This window comes from Myxocyprinus asiaticus, chromosome 34 (genome assembly GCF_019703515.2).
Source record: "Myxocyprinus asiaticus isolate MX2 ecotype Aquarium Trade chromosome 34, UBuf_Myxa_2, whole genome shotgun sequence".
Classification (NCBI taxonomy): domain Eukaryota; kingdom Metazoa; phylum Chordata; class Actinopteri; order Cypriniformes; family Catostomidae; genus Myxocyprinus; species Myxocyprinus asiaticus.
This window is the reverse complement of record NC_059377.1, coordinates 26,636,514-26,656,680: the sequence shown is the minus strand read 5'-3', so window position 1 is coordinate 26,656,680 and position 20,167 is coordinate 26,636,514. Positions and strand designations below refer to the sequence as shown.

General features: G+C 36.8%; 1 protein-coding gene across 2 annotated transcripts in view; it reads right to left on the bottom strand.

Moving 5' to 3' along the window:
* The window catches only part of LOC127425429 (syndecan-3-like), a 47,438-nt gene that overhangs the window by 8,450 nt on the left and 18,821 nt on the right, over positions 1 to 20,167 (bottom strand). Inside the window, exons 1-4 of one of the 2 annotated variants that reach the window (XM_051671445.1) lie at positions 7,521 to 7,571; positions 7,327 to 7,429; positions 3,157 to 3,854; positions 1,769 to 2,000 (exon numbers count right to left, since the gene is read on the bottom strand). In XM_051671445.1, coding sequence (XP_051527405.1) covers positions 1,769 to 2,000; positions 3,157 to 3,846 — 922 coding nt within the window. In that variant the 5' untranslated portion in view covers positions 3,847 to 3,854; positions 7,327 to 7,429; positions 7,521 to 7,571. Of the gene's footprint in view, positions 1 to 1,768; positions 2,001 to 3,156; positions 3,855 to 7,326; positions 7,430 to 7,520; positions 7,572 to 11,675; positions 11,770 to 20,167 lie in introns of those variants that run through there. The other variant, XM_051671444.1, reaches the window with a different exon arrangement.

Sequence of the window (20,167 nt, the reverse complement as noted above, 5' to 3'; positions counted from 1 at the left end):
TTTATTAAAAAAACATTTTACAATAAAGGCTTTTATGAATCAACATAAAATACTGTTCTGATGAAAGTTAAGCATGCAGTAACAGGCATGAAACACTTTCCTCATGTAAAACTAGATTTCATGACAGTTAAGTTTATAATAGTTCTCAAATTACCCACTCTCGAAAATCTTATTATTTATGCCCAATATCTCAGGAAAAGTTAAATGCGGTAATCCAGAAATCACTTTATTTTCTGTATAGTCACATAGTACAGATGCAATAAACTCAAAGCGAGTCTCTCGTTGAAGTCACACAGCAGCACTGCTCACCCCTCGCACACACATATGTGAAATAGGCCATGCTCTTTGGATACTTTGTTGGTTTAATGTTATTTCTGTTAATTGAATCAGAAAATTAGCACAATCCACTGAGTCGCAGACTAGTAGCTACAAGTTTGTTTACTAAAGGTGGCTTGAGTTTCTCATTACTCTGCAGCACCTCCCACAGTCTAGGGCTAAACGATTAATCGAAATAAAATCAAAATCGCGATATGAGTTAGTGCGATTATCAAACCACAAGGGCTGCGATTTCAGTAAATAAATAAATGGTCTGCACGCACTGCTCGTTGCGCTTAATGTATGTGTGCAGCTCTGTTCTCTGTACACATACTCAAAGCACTTGTGTGTCTAATGAGCTGAGCATGTTACACTTCCCGCACTCTAGATTAACTAATTGCTAATTTTCCATGTTTCCAAATATGATTGGTTGCTAAAAGTTACTATCCAAATCTTTAGCAACCCCATAACAGCAGGTTTTTGTGGACAGAAGAGTGGATGAGAACATTTCTTTGAAGTAAATGGCCACTGTGAACTCAACTACAAACTAGCGTCTTCCCTCGTGTTCCGTCAAAATAAAAGCTTCTCCTAAATAAAGGTTTAAAAGGGTTTAACCGGACCACATTGCAATGCCACAAGCAAGTGTAAATTAGTGTATGAAATGAGTACATAAATATGCTACTGTTATAATTACAATAATAATAATGAGAATAATAATTATTATTAGTTGTAGTAGAAGAATTTTACAAAAATATATTTCCATAATAATTATACTTATTATAAAAATAACTTATTATTGAGTTCCAAAAATAATAGTGAAAAGTGGTATATGACCCTATCACAAGTGGACAAAAACAGGTACACAGTAAAGAGATACAAAGTGAAGGTTATGTGAATCTTTTTTGTTTCACTGTATTTATTATTATTTGTTTTTTTTAGTCTGTTATTTTTTAAGAGGACTCAAATTTGAACACCCTTTCTGAAACAGTATTTCTATTGACAGAAGAGCATGTTTGCCCATGACTTTTGGTAAAAAAAAAAAAAAAAAAAAAAAAAGACTTGCTTTATTTTATTAATATTAACATTAATTAAAACATTTTTAATGTTAATAATCACATTCCAGTTCAAACCGCTATCACAATATTTTTCAAAATAATTACAATTAGATTTTTTTGTCCAAATCGTTCAGCCCTACCAGTCCCTCTTCTCCCAAAATGTACCTACCCTGGAGTAGGAGCTAAAAAAGTCTCTCTAAATGGCTAAGAGAACTATAGTTCCTCATGTGCGAAAACAACAAAAAATAAAGAGTAAAAGAACCTAAAATGGGCTTTAATCCCTGCAGTGGGAAAGGACCTAAACAGAAGGTCCACAGACAGTGATAAGAAAAAAAGTTGGAGGGACTGAAATGGGTTTTGAAAGGGAATTCATTTTGAAATTTGACAGGGGGCCTCACCTATCAAAACCTCCTTCCTCTCCAGGATGTTCTTCTGTGGAAGCTGAGTGGCAGAACTTCCAGCTGCATCTAACGCGTTGCCAGTCAAATCTGGTTCTGCTGCCACACCAGGCGCCCCTTTGCCTCGCCCAACTTCGTTGCCTTGGCGACCATCATCCTCACGGATTTCAAAATCACCGCTTGGGTCTGCTCCTGCAACTTCATTATTTACAGTCTCGGCTGGTGTTTGTGTCTAAATGAGGAAGAAGACAAAACGATGACCTTTCATAATTGAAAAATAGATTACATACAAGAAAACAGAAGATTTCCAGTCTAGAGCTACAAAAACTGCTGACTGACTTTTCCGAAGAAGTTCTTAGTTTTAATATATTATATAATAATATATCTTGTTTGTGATTAAATCTTGAGTAAAACTAGCAAAAAAATAAAATAATTATATCCTGATTAAAGTGTGATTCTGTGAACATAGGTAGTTGACAACTAAGATGAACATGAATTTTTTTTTTCCAACATCAAGGTTTTTTTATTTTTTTCAAAAATGAAAATTCTGTCATAATTTACTCACCTCCATGTTGTTCCAAACCTGTATGACTTTAGTTTTTTCCATAGAACAATGTGGTGTTAAGCAGAATAAGCCTCAATCACCATTAACCTTCATTGTATAGAAAAAAAGATGCAATGCAAGTGAATGGTGACTAAGACTAACATACTCATTTTGTGTTCCACAGAAGAAAGTCATATGTATTTGTAACAAGATGAGGGTGATAAATGATGACTGTCCCTTTATACTGTATATGCAAAAATGTTGCACATTTTTAAATTTCCAACAAACTTGCAATAGTGGCAAGTTTTGTTGCAAATTTGTGGCAATGTTTGGCAGAAATTGGCCACAAGGGTTTGCTGGAACAATATATATTTGCATAGGTTTAAATATATTGGGGAAAGTTTATATTTCATGTGATGTAACGGTTAACCATTTCTTTAAAGTTTTCACCATTTTAATGACCTTTTAGCTTTTTTGCAGTTCACTGCATGAAGTCAAATGTAGTCAAGTATAAATACTGAATGTAGTCTCTTATTTAATATTATGTTATAAAAATGCATGTGTAATCATTATACAAGAAAAAGAAAAATGTTTAAAGTAGTTTCATATGAGGTATAGCATGTCAAACTGCATGGCACTGCTATCAATGCTTTTCCCACATACAGTTAATGTGCATGTATACTGTACAAGTAAGAGAATACACATTCACTCTGTATGATGCCGATGGGAATGAGTACACACTTATGGAACGGAACTATCAATGTCAAATGCAACAACGTAATAGCACTTGTACCTATTGTAGATCCCTATATATTATATTACTGCTGTTCTTTTAGTATCTAACCTGTACTGTTGAGGTCATCACTGAACGAGAGCTGCTCTCAGCTCTACTGGGGGTGGTCTGTGGTTGTCGTGGCCGTACAGGGGCAGTACTGGGAGTGGTCGGGGCAGGACGTAATCTGGTTGGCTTGGCAGTGGTTGAGGCAACGGTGGTGGGTAGAACTTCGGTGGTTGTTATTTCATCTGTTGTGGTCTCTGTGGTGCTGGTTGGCTCCGACATGGTCATTTCTGTAGTAATGAACAGATCAGCCTCTTCTTCTGTGGTGCTGAGATCCTCCAAGTCACTAGAGGCCACTGTAGTTTCACCCAGAGTTGTAGAGGAATCCATAGCTACCACAGGAACTTCAGTAAGTCGAGGTGCGACGGTAGCCTTTGATTTCTCTTGTTCCTTTTCTCTTTGCTGCACTGTATCTGCTTCCCATTTCCTTTCTTTCCCAGATTCTCTTTCTCGCTCTCTATCCCGCTCTTTCTGCCTCTTCATTTCCTCTTCAAACTCCTCCTCCTTTTTCTCCATTTCAATTTTTCTCTCTCTGTCCACCTCTTGCCTCATATCGCCCTCTCGTTCTACCTCAGGTGGAGGTGGGCTACTGGGCTCTGCAGCTGGGGAGGCTGACGGGGCGGGGCCAGTGGCCTGTGTTGTGGAAAGTGGGAGGGGCTCCTCTGTAGTGACAGACACACCTGCTTCAGTTGGCATATCTGGAACTGGAAACAAGTAGGAGATCAATACCTGCTGCCATTTTAGATCGTGTTAATATGACATCTGATAGCTAACACAAGCGCAGGGTTGGGAGGGTTACTTTTTAAATGTAATCCGTTACCAATACAGATTACTTAGTAAAAATGTAATCAGTAACTTAAATAAGTTACCTCAATAAAAAAGTAATGTAATCAGATTACTTGATTACCTCAAGATCGCATATGTGAATAAAGTCAAGAGAAAAGCTATATTTTTTATATATTTCTAATCGTGCCTTCTGAATGCATACAAACAGTGTTTGAATAATGTTGAGAGATGTAGCTATTATTATATACAGTATACAAAAACAAAACATAAAAACAGGGACACTGCCTCCTTAATAGGAAAACTGAATATGTTCAAATGTAGAACAACTTCCAAATCTGTTGATCTGTTACAGAAAATAGTTTATTTTCTCATCAAGCAAATACAGTTAGAACAGATGCACTGAATTATGACTTGGTTAACATTAAAACAAATCTGACAGGATATACCTCAGATTCAAAAACACTACAAAGTTGAATTCTGCCATGTATTGCAGTTAGCATGTAGACTAATTGGCACTGACCATTCATTAATTTCTGACTGCAATAGGTTGATTACAGGCTATCTTCTTTATTATTATTATTATTAATATTAATACAGTGCCTCCAGTGTCTGTCCTCTGCTTGCTCATGATCCACAGTCAAACAACACCAGCTAACGTTTATGGGTGATTCTATGTTTATGTTTAAGGAGGATTTTAATGACAAAAATTTATAAAAAATAAAAATAAAAAAAATTTAATAAAAATATTGTTTTAAAGAATAGATCAAAATAGATTTAAACCTTTTTAGTGTGTCTTGATTTACTTAATCCTTCTTTCTATGAGTTTTCAAATGTGACATTTGCCACTTTCTCCCTCACCCATACTTTTGAATTATTCTTAATGATACATTTATAATAAGTATCAAAATCAGATAAATTATCCATTACACTTTACCCTATGAACTTCATTTGGTATCCTTGTGTACAGTTTGGATTTTTTTTTTTTCAACATGCTGTCTCAATTACTGTTGTCATTACAACATGAACACATTTCAGAGAACAATTTTAGAGTTTCAACTGACGTTAAGATGGAAATGAGAAGTCACACTAAAGTTTCGACAGTATGCATCCTATGTACCGAAATACTGGCCGTTCGCCGGGGGGAGTGGTCGTGTCTCCGCTTCTATTCCTGCTCCCACGAAAACGATTGAAAGACGGTCTGATAGCAAAATTAGGGAACACTTATGACTAATTTTAACTATCCTAGCTAACATGATTTTCGTATGGGTCTTACCATTAAATGCTGTTTAAATTATATATCAGGTCCTTGGAAAAACACTGCATCTTCACAGCTGGAAGGTATAAATTGCACTGAACTATAAATTGTAACGTTGTTTCCCTTTTCTCCATTTAAGTGACAAGAATGTTGGAATTTCCATAAAAATTATATTTCTCTAGTGGCCACTGCGATGAAACAGCCCTTTTAATGGTTTGACCTCGTTTGCCTCAAGAGCACAGTGTTGATGCGAGACAGATGCTATTTGCGCATGCGACAGTAAGTGGCTCCAGATTCACAAGAATAGAACCAGACGAGATCTCCAGTGTCCATCTGATCATATCTGTACCACTATAAAGCAAGCAGCGGTCTTTATCATTTTATGTCAGGAGGATCTTTATTTTTTTTTTATAAATAAAACAATTTTTAATCCTGCTAGTAATCCCAATTTTTACCAATGTAACTTTAATCTGAATATGTTGGGTTTTTATGTAACTAACGGATTAGTTACATATTTTTTGTATCCTGATTACATAACACCATTACAAGTATTCCGTTTCTCCCCAAGCCTGCACAAGTGCATGCAAGGCTTCAAAACAACCTTTAGATTGGTCATCCCAGGACTGTGAGCATCCCCATGGCAACACATGAATAAAATATCAGTAACCTTGGTAGAAAATACACAAGCACACACAAGGTACATAGAACAAAGAAAACAGTGTTGCAGTACACAAACTTGTCTCATTAACCGCACACACATACAAGTGTTTCTTCAACTATGGGCTCTTTTATGTGTCAAGGGTTTATATTGATTAAAAGTAAATTTATGTCTTTTTGTTTTATTAAAGGTGCACTCTTTGTGTCATCTCGGACTTACGCTGACACCTAGCGGATTGGATACAGCATTATTTAAAATCATTAGTTTTCAGTTTTGAGATGCCATTGCAGAAATGTATTATTCACAGTCAGCCATGATTACTTTAATCAATGAGTGAAAGTGTCAAATAACAGGACAGTTACTGAGATTAAGCGAGTAGTATTTGGCTGGTCATGTGATTCTAACATCCATGTGCGGACCCTCTCCGTGTAGAATAAAACAGCTTTTATAAAGTTACTGATATGACTGGATTGTTCATTTTAATGTGAGTGGTCATGATTTCCTACATATATTGCAAAATTACAATTTATGACTTTAGGAGTTACATTTTTATTGAGAAAAAAAAATTACTTGGTGCACCTTTAAGTTCACATTATAACTGTTTTGGAAACTATTTGCAATGCCTTCATTTACTTTTATGTATAGATTTTATTATTTTACCCTTGCCCCAGACCTGGACTTTTAATGTCAAATCATGAAAATCCATCATAACATTTTTATTGCATCAAAAAAAAAAAAGAAAAAAAAAAAAAAGTGAACATTCATTTCAATATTTAATGTGTGAAAATTATTCATTTCTGTTTTTACACAAATTTACGACTGTCCCTCAGCTTGCCTCACTTCCATCCTATCCAACAATTTAGCTACTAATAATGTTTTTTGAAAATGAATGTACTTGGTTACAAAGGAGACAAAAGTGTCAGTAAAGAGTATGCTTGAGATGAAATATGAGACATGGTGTGAGAAGAAAAAAAAAAAAAAAAATCAAGGTAAATATCACCTGTGAACAGATTATTGTAGTAGGCTATAGTGGTCAGCTGATATATCGGCGAGGCCAATAAATCAGACAATATTCTGACTTTTTTGATTATCGGCATCGGCCGACAATTTTCCCATTTGGCCGATTTTTTTCTTGAGGGCGCTGAAAATCACCTGCTTGCATGTGAAGCGATTGAGACACATAAACGACCAGTCATGGTTCATTTTGTTGTTATGTGCCATCATGTTACTACAATAATAGACCGGTGTGCAACACAGTCTCATTTAAACGGTCCGCATATCAGAGCTGTGACAGACGTGTTTGAGCCCATAATGTTAAAGTGCTCGTCGGTTTCATTCTCCCTCTCTCTCCTCAACAGTTCCCTGTAATTTTAACTGTCTTTTCTAATGAGAAAAAGGCAAATATTAATAAAACTAATATCATATACCATCTGCAAATATGTGCATATCTTTTTTTAAACAGATGTAATAAACCAACCTCACACAACTTCAGCAGATCCAGTGTCCTGTGGAACGCTCATAAATCTTCCTCTGAAGCACATATTCTAACAGTCTCTCCTCAACAGTTCCCTGTAACTTTTCTAATGATAAAAGGCAAATATCAATAAAACTTCTATTATACACCATCTGCAAATATGCAGATATTTCGTTTAAAAGATGTAATTCACGAACCTCACGAAAATCCAGTGTTTTCTTCCTGTCGAGTGCTCATCTAATATCTTCCTCTGAAGCGTGTATTCTATCAGCCAGAATCAAAAACTTCAGGATCAGGATCAAAAGTTCCTCTAACTCACAAATCATGATGACAATCCAATCAGGCGATCCAGGCCGTTTAAACTGTCAGGAGATGGAGCCACATGAGCGTGTGAGTGCAACTTCAAAACTGCGTCCGAAACCAGGAAAAGACTGCCTCCGGAGACTGTATACGGAGGAACGATGAAAATAAGGTGCTTTTCAAACTGTTCGGAGACCAGTTTCCTTAAGAGTTCCATTCATTCAAAACAGATGTCAGTTAAGCCATTAAGTGATAAGGCAGCAAGGTAGCAAGTCAGCCTATGTATTCGGATGCAGCCCAAGGTAAAAGCACTTCACGTGTGCTATAAGTAAATGTCTTATTCACTATGCACTGTATGTACAATTGGTTTGATTCAGTATATTTTGGAGTAAATGCGATTGCTAACATGGACATGCCATCCATGGTTGCTGGACTACTGTGTGTACTGTTATTTCCTTCTTCCTAATATATTAAAAATTTCTTCGTGCAAATAAATTACTAAAATTTGATGGCTAAACAGAAATCTGAAGAAACTGCTATCATATAAATACATTATAAAAAAATTTTGTTTTGTGTGAAATTGAGTAAATATAGTGCTAAATAAGAATTTATTATTATTATATTTTTAGCAATTTTCTGTTTGTTATTTACTATATTAAATTGTGTGATATATATATATATATATAGGCATTGTATCGGTCTCCCTGCTCTCTGGATATCGGCATCTGCATTGGCCATTAAAAAACCCATATCAGTCGACCACTAGTATGCTATGCCATTTTCAATCAGGCTGTAATTTTGTCAAATTATGCAAAGTGTTAAAGTTATTTAATGTTTTGTATTCATTTATTTTTATTTAGTACACATAAAATGCTAGCTATGAAGTAAGGCAAAGGATTATGCACTTTTATTCCAGAAATGTAATTTTCCATTACAGAATGTTATCAAGCACATTACACAATTTGAGATGTGGTGGAAATGTTCAGAACATTTCAGAACATTGACAAAACTGACAGTTCTCTTGTTATGCATGTATACACATTGCTGGATACTGTTATTAGGCAAACTAATGGTGAGAGTGTGAAAATAGTGTTTTAAGAGAGTTTATTTTCCATTTGGCCAAAAGTGCCCATAAATTGAGAAAACACACAGACAGACAGAGATTGGCTTGCCACACCCAGATTCCTGCTGATTAAGTGATCTTATTTACAGTAATCTAATTACTTCGGATCAGATGATCACTAACACACACACACACAGTAAAATATATTCCTCTTTCTTGTAAATAAAGAACACTTCATAGAGTTGCATTTAAGAGTCTCTAGGATTCAGTTCAGAAAACAGAGGCCAAAATAAATGTATGAAGTTGTGGGAGGAATGTGTGAGAGAGAGGACTGAGAGAGAAAAGTGGAGAGATAGAAGAAAGAGAGCAAAGTGAGAGAGCAAGAGATGAAGAGGGGGATGATGTGTTGAGTTGTGAGAACTGTGCCAGCTGGTGAAGAGATTGAATGTCCAGGCTGGACTTTTAAACAAGGCAGCTGTGAACTCTTAACGACTGATTCACACTCACACATACACATGTTCTCTAACAATCGAAAACATGCTCTCATAAACACACGTGGTCAATTCATGCTTTTTTACTGATCAGAGCATGTAAAGACCAAGTGTAAATGCCCAACAACAAGCATTCGAGACAGCAATCCGATCCACAAGCATACAAGATGTGACTTGGACGATTGTAAATGCATCTGGTTGTTCAGGCAACAAACATAAAACTTTACTCCCAAATGGAACCAGGTCAGCATATGGAAGTTTGGAAGTTTGGAAGCCAAAAGACGACGAAGAAAATGCGGCACAAAACAGCTGTTGCCTTTAGTAACATAATCCTTAACCTCTTGAGACCCAAATGTGACTGCTGTGTGTATTTTCCATTTCCCTTTTTGATTTGTAACTAGTAGCACTTTAAAAACATGAAAAGATATGTGGACAGCGGGACTAGGTTGTGAATTTTAAATAATACCAAGCTATAGAAAGTCAGAATTATTTATTTTTTTAAATCAAATTGTTTATTATGTTTCCAGGAGTGTTGGTTTTTCGTGTTTTTGAGACATTACAGACATTACAGCTGATTTTCTGTAAAGCTGCTTTGGAACAACGTGTATTGGAAAAAGCACAAATAAAAACTATACAAATAGATTTATTTGAGTTTTATGTTAATGTTTTTTTTCTACTTCGTCAACAAAATCTCAGTGTTCTCTCTTTGCACTGTCAAACAAACAAGTGATAGCCTGTGCTGAAGCATTTATCAATCAGAAATCAGTATAATTAATTCTGATACAAGTAATGGCCAGCATCGTCCAATCACTGCCAACCATGTTAAAATAAAATTATATATTATAAATTCTGAATCTATGTACTGTTTACCATTGTCTCATGTCTGCAAAACATATTGAGTGGTTCAAACTTCATCTGCAGTCTAAAACTGAACATCTGATATGAAGTTTGGATTTAATGCACTCAACTTCACAGTAAAGCTATAGGATGCTCCCTTGCTCCCTATTTAGTGAATGACTTAACCTCCAGTGTGTTGCACTGGTCTCGGAACCTTTCAAAATGCACCTTATTTTCATCCTAACTCCATATGAAGCCTCAAAGCAAAAAATCGGGGGGGGGGGGGGGGCCTGGGTAGCTCAGTGGTAAAGACGCTGGCTACCACCCCTGGAGTTCGCTAGTTCAAATCCAGGGTGTGCTGAGAGACTTCAGCTGGGTCTCCTAAGCAACCAAATTGGCCCGGTTGCTAGGGAGGGTACAGTCACATGGGGTAACCTCCTCGTGATCACTATAATGTGGTACGCTCTCGGTGGGGCACGTGGCGAGTTGTGCATGGATGCCGCAGTGGATGGCGTGAAGCCTCTACACGCGCTATATCTCTGCGGTAACGTGCTCAACAAGCCACTTGATAAGATGCGCGGGTTGACGGTCTGAGGCAGCTGAGATTCGTCCTCCATCACCCGGATTGAGGCGAGTCACTACGCCACCATGAGGACTTAGAGCACATTGGGAATTGGGCATTCCAAATAGGGAGAAAAAGGCATATCGGATGAAACTAGAGACTAATGAATCTTTTGACTCAAACAGGTTTCAATGTAAAAACTTAATTAGGTTTCTTACCAGATGTAGTTTTGTTGGCGTTTCTCCCAAAGACAAACTCCGCTGTAATTGGCGCCATGTTGTTTTGTCACATGACTCCGTATGTTGAAGTTTAACCCTTTACTGATAGCACAGAGTCTCTTGAACTGAGATTAGTCATTTTAAATTAAATGAAATTATGCGTTGCATATAGCGAAGCCAATATATAATGTCCACACATGTGTGCGCAGAGTTGCACAAGGTTTAAGTAATTTTAGCCCCGTTCTGTTTTTAGAGTTTTTAGTTTTTATGAGCCACATTAAGTTCAGCAAAATTTCACTGCCCAGCATTAGTATCATCATGGAAGTTATTCAGTTACATTTGCATATAGCACGGGAACAGATAGAAAACTGATTTATATCTGAATTGCTGGGACACATTTATGTTGGCAAGTGTACATGGAATGTGCACACCCAATCAGATAGCAATTTCAATCAATCAAGATGCATAAAGGGAGTGACTAAGGGAAACTCATGTTTTCAGTTAAAACTCAGTTTTCCCTTTTCTACTGTCATCATATTCTAAAGCATGGGGTATAAGAGAGCTTTTTCGAAAGTCTCCATTTTTGGTGGAGGAAAACGCCTTTCCAGTGTGGATGTGAGGAATAAACGTAACTAAATCAATGCGTTTTCAACCAAAAACACATTAGCCTACGTCCACACGCATTGATTTTGGTATGTTTACGCATCTTCTTTGAAAATGGAGCGTTTTAAAAAGCTTTACTCCATACTTTGGAAAACGATGATGTTAGGAAACTGGAGTTTTCAAACAAAAATGGATTAATGTGGACATGGCCTTAGTGTAAACAGGCCCTAACTCATACACACAAATAAATTAGATATCTAAACTAATCCCATACTCACATCCAGAGCCAGAACCAGAGAAGAAGTCCTCATCGTCATAAAATTCATCTCCAGAGCTCTCCTCATCTACCGGTCGAGATGTACGTCGCTGTGCCTACAAACAGAGAAAAGAGGAAAAAAAAAAAAGTTCAGAGAAGTACATAGAGAGCTTTTTTTGTTACGTCAACTTGCGCAGATCCACAGGAAGTAGAACTACAATGATTTAACAGACAATTTTTCATATCAGGTTCATATGTGTGTGAAGGGGTCTAGCGTGGGGAGCTGTTTCATCGAGAGGCCTGTTGCTAGGGGCAACACTCTCCTTTAACCCAATTTCCTTTTAAATAGGGATGAAAATTCAGCAGAAAAAGAGCTCTACACTATCCTCAGACCCAACGTGTCAAATAAACGAGAAAAATGCGGTTATCAAAAAAACTATTTAAAAACAGCTAATTATAATGGACGTATAACTTCACATTAATAATGCTTAACATCAGTTGTTCATGCATAAATTTGAATATACAAGTTTGGACACACCTCACCGAATGTGTTTCTCAAGGTATAAAAAAAAAATTGTTTATCGAAAAGCTTGTGCTGACATGCTTGAAAGTATTATTATAAACAACATTAATTGTGAAGTCAAAACAAAACTTAAGACATTTCTTTAATTCAAAATTTTGAAAAAACAGTAACAATAAAGATTAGATGTGTCCAAACTTTTGATTTGTTTCATGCTATTTTTTGAAATGTACATTTTAGAATTCTAAAGAGATCAGTAGCTATTATAATAGTAATCAATATATAATAAATAAGCTTTGGTTGTTTTTGGCCTTAGCTTAAGTATGGTCAGCAGCCAAGGTGTTCACAGTGATGCTTTCAAAAACAATATTATGTAACACCTAACCGGGGTATAAAAGCTGGCCTCTCTCCTCCTCGTGTCGTATCCCCATTCTTCCTCTGTCATTCTTAATCTTGTGCACTCCCTGCCCCCCCAGCCACTACCTCTATGATTGGTTTGCACCATCCCAGTAACACTCCATAAACACTCAATCCCATAAACCCATTCTATTCCCCCATTTAATCCCCACACATAAACACACGCTGCCCCAAAAAGTGCTCAAAGCTGCCTGTCATCCATCAAGCATTTAAGTACACCAGACACAATAACACTATTGTGATTGAGGCCATTTCTATATATGGTTTAATTATATGTGCATTGTGTAATGTCTATTTATATTCTTCATGTTCTGCACTGTAAGCATGTGTCCCTCTTTCTACATTAGCTTTATTCAGACGGAATTAGTGTTCTAATGAAGTCTGAGTTACAATTATAACAAAGGATTCATGTCATTTGAATCCTTTGAATCCAGTCATTTCATGTACCGATTAAATCGGGATTGGATAATTATTAGAGGTGGGAGTGTCTATTGTCTGGATGTGGTCATGTGCTTTGGATATGTTTGGACATGAAACCAATTGAAATAAAAAAGACTCATGATACAATTACATTATTGCATTACTTTAACAAAGATTAATAATAGCTTTAAAAAATATATTATTCATTGTTAGTTCATATCTAATGTACCTACCAATAATAACAAATAGGATCTTATTTTGAAGTGTTAGCGAAAAAATATACAATATATACACTCACTGAGCACTTTATTAGGAACACTATGGTCCTAATAAAGTGTGAACATGGTCTTCTGCTGTTGTAGTCCATCCACCTCAAGGTTCGACGTGTTGTGCATTCTGAGATGCTATTCTGCTCACTACAATTTTACAGAGTGGTTATCTGAGTTACCGTAACCTTTCTATTAGCTCGAACCAGTCTGGCCATTATCCGTTGACCTCTCTCATCAACAAGGCATTTCTGTCCACATAACTGCCGCTCACTGATGTTTTTTATTTTTTAGCACCATTCTGAGTAAACTCTAGAGACTGTTGTGCGTGAAAATCCCAGGAGATCAGCAGTTACAGAAATACTCAGACCAGCCCGTCTGGCACCAACAATCATGCCCTGGTCGAAATCACTGAGATCAAATTTTTCCCCATTCGGATGGTTGATGTGAACATTAACTGAAGCTTATGAATTGTACTGCTGCCACACGATTGGCTGATTGGATAATCATATGAATAAGTAGGTTTACAGGTGTTCCTAATAAAGTGCTCAGTGAGTGTATAATAATAAACAGAGTAGGCTGAAAAACAGTAGATAATAAGCTATGTAGTTTTAACTGAGGTATTTAACACAATACTGTCAAACACAAATGTACCTACAGTACTGAGGTTAAAGTAGTCCCCTCCAAATAGAGATTTTTGTAAGTTAATCCCCTCTGTACCTCTGTGTTATCTGTAAAAAAGGTCCCAATCTACCATATCCAATTCCAAACACACGCTGGCAAACAATAGATTTCGATTTGTGCCACTTTACCAGCTAAAACCATGCAATGAATTTTTCTTCTTTTGTGTGAAATGCATGTGAACACCAGGGAATCGGATCCCACTGTGCTTCGATTTGAACAGCTATTAACCACAGGCCATTCACCAAATGTAATCTAGCCTAATGCAATTTCCGCTCCAACCTGTACAGCATTAAGAAATATATGCTACAAATGCACCACATCTGAGAGCTCTCTTTTTCAAATCTCATGCGCCTTTTCAAATCACATGCGCCTTTTCAAAATCCGGTACTCCATAATCGAGACTCGGCCGATGTGCATATGTGGCTAAATTGTAAGAGTGTGTTTGTGTATGTCTGCGTATCCTCCCCTGTAATGGTGGGGTTGGTTTGTGGTGTAATTTGGCCAATGATATGATTAAGGGGTAGAACTGGCAAACACAGCAAGAGTTCTTTCACAAACTGTTTTTGTGTGTGTGTGTGTGTGTGTGTGTGTGTGTGTGTGTGTGTGTAACAGATAGAGAGGGGGTGTAGTGAAGAATGCCAAATGTACATATATAGTCCATCTGTTTGGCAGCGCATAATAACAACAAATTTATAGCAATATACGGTGCGATTCAAAAGTCTGAGTCCACTTGTGAAAATACTTTTATTTTGCATTTTTGTTCATAAAGTATATTTATCAGCATAACAATTTGAGAGTAAAGATGAATTAAAAAATTCAAGAACATCTTAGTATTTGGTATGTTCCCTTTTGCTTTAATGACAGCATGCTGGAATGGACAAAAGCTGATGATCCATATGATCCATATTATCCCAGCACAATTTGAGAATGTTCCAAAGAGCATCACGAGAAGCAACAAAATCAGAATTTTTGTACAATGGAGTTAACATGGTCAATGTCACAAATTAGCTTTTTTGATTAGTGACCTAGAAATTAAAAATGAGTCACCATAGTGCAGAATTATAAATAATTCTTCTACATTTACAATCCTAAAACTGTGTTTTTTCAGGTTTAAATTAGCCTAGATTTTAAATGCCAGATTTTCAATGTGGACTTTTAAACAGCACTGTTTATCTTTTGCTCTCCTTCCTTTTAACTCCCTCCTCTCTTTGCACAATATGATGGATTGGTCAGTTGGACTTGCTGGTGTTTGCCACTGGCTTCTTTCCAACAAACTTGGCAGAACAACTGCGAGGAGTAGGAGTGTGAGAGAGAGAGAGAGATCACGGTGTGTAAATAAAGTTGAGAGGTGAGGTAGTCACTAGGTAATGACCTCATTACAAGAGTCACACACTGACACACACAGACATGCAAATGCAAACATGCACACATATGCCATTTAACTTATCACAATTATACATTACAGCACCTCCACCTACAGAACACGAAACACTCAAGTTTACACTTTGTCTCTTGAAATGTGTGTTATGTGCTGTATGAAGTGGACAGCTGTTTCAGTGGGACAATCCTTAATCCAACCAGTAAGTGATCCCATAATCCCACAGGATTAGAACCATGTTGGATGCCCATGTGTGTAAAACGCCCTGTGTGTCAGAACAAGAGCTCCTGAAATGCATACAAGTTTTTAGCATTTATGATGCTATCGAACCCTTTTTTAATCAACACAGCCAGATTTAATATTTTCTAAGGAATATTTAACGCAATCCTGATTACCCTTTCTTTCTTCAACAACAAATGGCGTTCGCAATCTAGTTTATTTCTGCAAAGTAACGTATTTGCAAGTGAAACAGGTTTTACAACATGAAAACAATCAGCGCATATACATGTACAGACAAAAGCGCGTGGTTATGTAAACCCCTTATATAGCGTTCCTTTGGGTAATGTCAAAGGGTTTAAGCAATCGGTACACCACCCAGATTTTTGCCCATTACCTCGATTTCACGTTGCGTGTAAACACCTTTACCGGCATTCTTACCAGCTTATCCAATGTTTTGCACATGCCTGTTTACGTTTTTAAGCCAAAAGCAGGGATTAACAATGGTTTAAAATCTCAAGTAAACATGGTTTTCTTGCATTATCGGATATTGCATTTTTGCTAGTTATCAGCGTATTTGTGTGCATATAAATGCACTCAATGGAGTGCTGCACATCATTTTATCCATCAGGAATTGTTTGGATCGTGAATAGTGGTCTCTATTCAAAAGGTGGTTTGAGAGGAAAGGTTGAATAATAAGAGGGCTTGGTCAGCCAAAAAGGAAGTAATTTCAAAGGTTGAGCAATAGGGGTGGATAAAAATATCGATTTTCGATGCGTCATGATCTTCATTTGAATGATTTTGATGACTCAATATCGATTCTTAAATCCCAAGTTTGATCTTTCACTCTATGCACAACCCTCTACAGTGCGAGTAAATCACTCACATGTGCGACCAAATCTCACGCTATGTGACTAAAAATGTCTATTATTAGCCACTGGCTGGTAAATGTTCAGATTTCACTCACCAGTGATTGAGTAGTATAGTAGAGAAGAAATTATTAGCACAGAGGTGCTTTCACTGCGTGTAGAGAGTAAAAGTGTGGTTTAACTCCTTCTGTGTATCCAAAGACAAGATCTACAGATCCGTTTGTCACTGAATAATGTCATTTTTAATACACTTTGTTTTTACAGTCAGTTGTTGATAAAAAACAACAAAAAAGAAACATTTAATTCTAAATCACACATGGATGCGCTAATGAAATCATGCATGTCCTCTCTCGTATACACACTTAGAGACAGTACCAATTTAGCACGTGTTGTACATATCAGTGTAAATACTTATAAATGGTACAAATTATGTAAGTAAACAAAAAACATGTAACAAAAATATATATGCAACATAATATATACAATTTCAAGACATTAATTGATGGAATAGACTGAATTTGAACATTATTCAAAAGCTTAAATGTGACCAATTTGCCTAAAGACAAAATATAATTTGTAAAATTAACATTTTAGAATTGTACCTAGAAGGGTTGCCTAGAAGGTTCCTTTAAAATTAAGAACATTAGCTGAGATAGAATTTCCTTCACACGTAATCAAATTGGAGATTGTAACAGAAATGTACCCATTTGAATCAAAATCGGAATTGATTCAAATCGAGAGCTTGTGAATCGGAATTGAATCGGGAAATGTATCAATAACCAGTCCTACTGAGAAAGCGAATACATTTTGATGAAAGATTACAAAGAAAAAAACATTATTTTTCTTTGGAATAACGTGCACCGATGAATCATTCACAGTAAGAAATGTGTATTAAGTAAATGGGGTCAAATTTGATTTCATCTCAAACATAAAACTGTGCCTCTCATGTTACCTTTCGCAAAATTCTGAGCTGTGAAAGAAATGATTTGTTAGATTCGATGAGCCGTTTTGAGGCCAGTTTGTGTTGGGGAAGTGTCTTGAAAGCTTTCTGCTGAAGCGTTGCCATGGAAACACTTTCATGCTATATTATCCGAGTCATGACCACTCTCCCACACAACACCCAGCCTACAATAACCAGAATCTCTGCTGTCTGGGATAGCCCCGCCCACACAGGGTAAACATACATGACAGAGCCAAGTCTGTTGTTAGATTTAGAAGATAGAATGTGTTTAACATGACCATGTATTTTCATACAGTTTATATCCAGTGGTAATAAACTCAAGTGTGCCGATCAAGTTGTTTGCTGGGTGTTTCTGAAGTTTAAAGGTGGTATTGTGTGTATTAGTATGTCTGTGTGTGTCTGGGTGAATGAACTCTCCCTCTTTACAGGCAGATGGGGCTTCCTGTGGATCATAACTTCTCTCGTGTTCCTAAGAAACTTTTCAAAGGAGCTAAAAAATGTGGCCAGAGGCTAGGGAATGGCCTGCCTTTGTGTGTTTGTGGGTTTGCATGTAAGAGTGAGTGTGTGTGGCCTGTCTTTGTGATTATTAACGGTCCTCCCCCTTTCCCAGAATCCCCTGCTGTTCTCAGTGTGTGTTTGAACTTCTGTTTGTACCCAGCGCTCCTCATTTCCCATATCTTAAAGGATAATCTCAACTTTACCGCACAAATAAAAAGATAAGGTACATAGAACTCTGAGCAGGAATGAAATGGAGGGCTTTCTAGAATAGCAGCAGCTGTATAAGGAGTAATTTTGGAGCATTACACTGGGCTTGACGCAACAAGATTCCAGCGATAAGCAAACAAAATCGCAAATCAAATCAGTGTGGACAAGTTTGCGTATTTTTTCACACTCGCAATGCACAGCTGAAGAGTGTAAAACTAAGAACCTATTTTCAGATTTTCTTTCAGCTTTTCCAGAAGGTATCTTTTCAGTGGAGGGAATATCATATCATATTTGCAGCCTAGTCTCATAGAATGAACGTTACTATAACATTTTTACAAACTGAGTTTTATGTGCAGCCTTCTATGTTTTGCTGCAGTTTCCTGGTGAAATAAACACTAGAGGTGCTAAAACAACTGTGGTTTTTATTCACTTTCACACAAATCACGGGTACTGTGGCTGTTTATGACTTTATAAACACTCATTTTTTGCTTTATTACTCACACCCTGCTATGTTATGATATCGAAACACTTTAACGCATCACTTGAAAAACAATACATTAAGGCTTGTATTACAGACCCACCTTCATTTACACATTAATTTCAATGTGATTAACTTCCGCGGTAGCTTACCTGATAGTGTGTTGGACTTTGAACACAGAACCCAGCCATGAGCCCAGCCAAGGACAACCAAAACAGAAGTGAAATTGGCACGAAAGTGCCTCTCATTTATCATTTTGAACACTATCGGTTAGGTTTAGGTGTTGTAAATCAAGGTTTTAATAGGTTTAGCTGGTAGTCATTCATGGTGACTGGCTCACAATGCTTCAGTCATTAATGGTGTGAGGTGATTAGAATGAACAGATGGAGTTTTAGTTTCAAAAGGTAAACATATAGACGCATACTCAAACAAGCAAGCAACCAAGTCTGCCACCTGCACACCGGTAATATTTGTGTATCGTCATCACCCTTAGGGCTTTATTTTGCAATAATCACCATCTGACTGTGCATTATCTTACTTATTACATGGCTACTTACCATATAAATAAATGGAAATTAAATATTATTTGAGTTGAAATTATTTTATCATTAGAAGAAAAAGACCATTGAGTCAGACAAGAGACATGTAAATAGCATTGCTATGTAGGAAATTGGGTTCCTAGAATGGTCATTATATATATAAATATATATACAGTTGAAGTCAGAAGTTTACATTATATACACACACACACACACACACAGGTGGCCAAAAGTTTGGAATAATGTACAGACTTTTCTCTTATGGAAAGAAATTGGTACTTTTATTCACCAAAGTGGCATTAAACTGATCACAATGTATTGTCAGGACATTAATAACATGAAAAATATTACAATTTGAAAAAAAAAACTACTTCAAAGAATTCTCTTCAAAAAATCCTCCATGTGCTGCAATGACAGATTTACAGATCCTTGGCATTCTAGCTGTCAGTTTGTCCAGATTCTCAGGTGACATTTCACCCCACACTTCCTGTAGCACTTGCCATAGATGTGGCTGTCTTGTCGGGCACTTCTCACACACCTTACAGTCTAACTGATCCCACAAAATCTCAATGGGGTTAAGATCCATAACACTCTCTTCCAATTATCTGTTGTCCAATGTCTGTGTTTCTTTGCCCACTCTAACCTTTTCTTTTTGTTTTTCTGTTTCAAAAGTGGCTTTTTCTTTGCAAATGTTCCCATAAGGCCTGCACCCCTGAGTCTTCTCTTTACTGTTGTACATGAAACTGGTGTTGAGCAGGTAGAATTCAATGAAGCTGTCAGCTGAGGACATGTGAGGCATCTATTTCTCAAACTAGAGTCTCTGATGTACTTATCCTCTTGTTTAGTTGTACATCTGGCCTTCCACATCTCTTTCTGTCCTTGTTAGAGCAAGTTGTCCTTTGTCTTTGAAGACTGTAGTGTACACCTTTGTATGAAATCTTCAGTTTTTTGGCAATTTCAAGGATTGTATAACCTTCATTCCTCAAAACAATGATTGACTGACGAGTTTCTAGAGAAAGCTGTTTCTTTTCTGCCATTTTTGATCTAATATTGACCTTAAG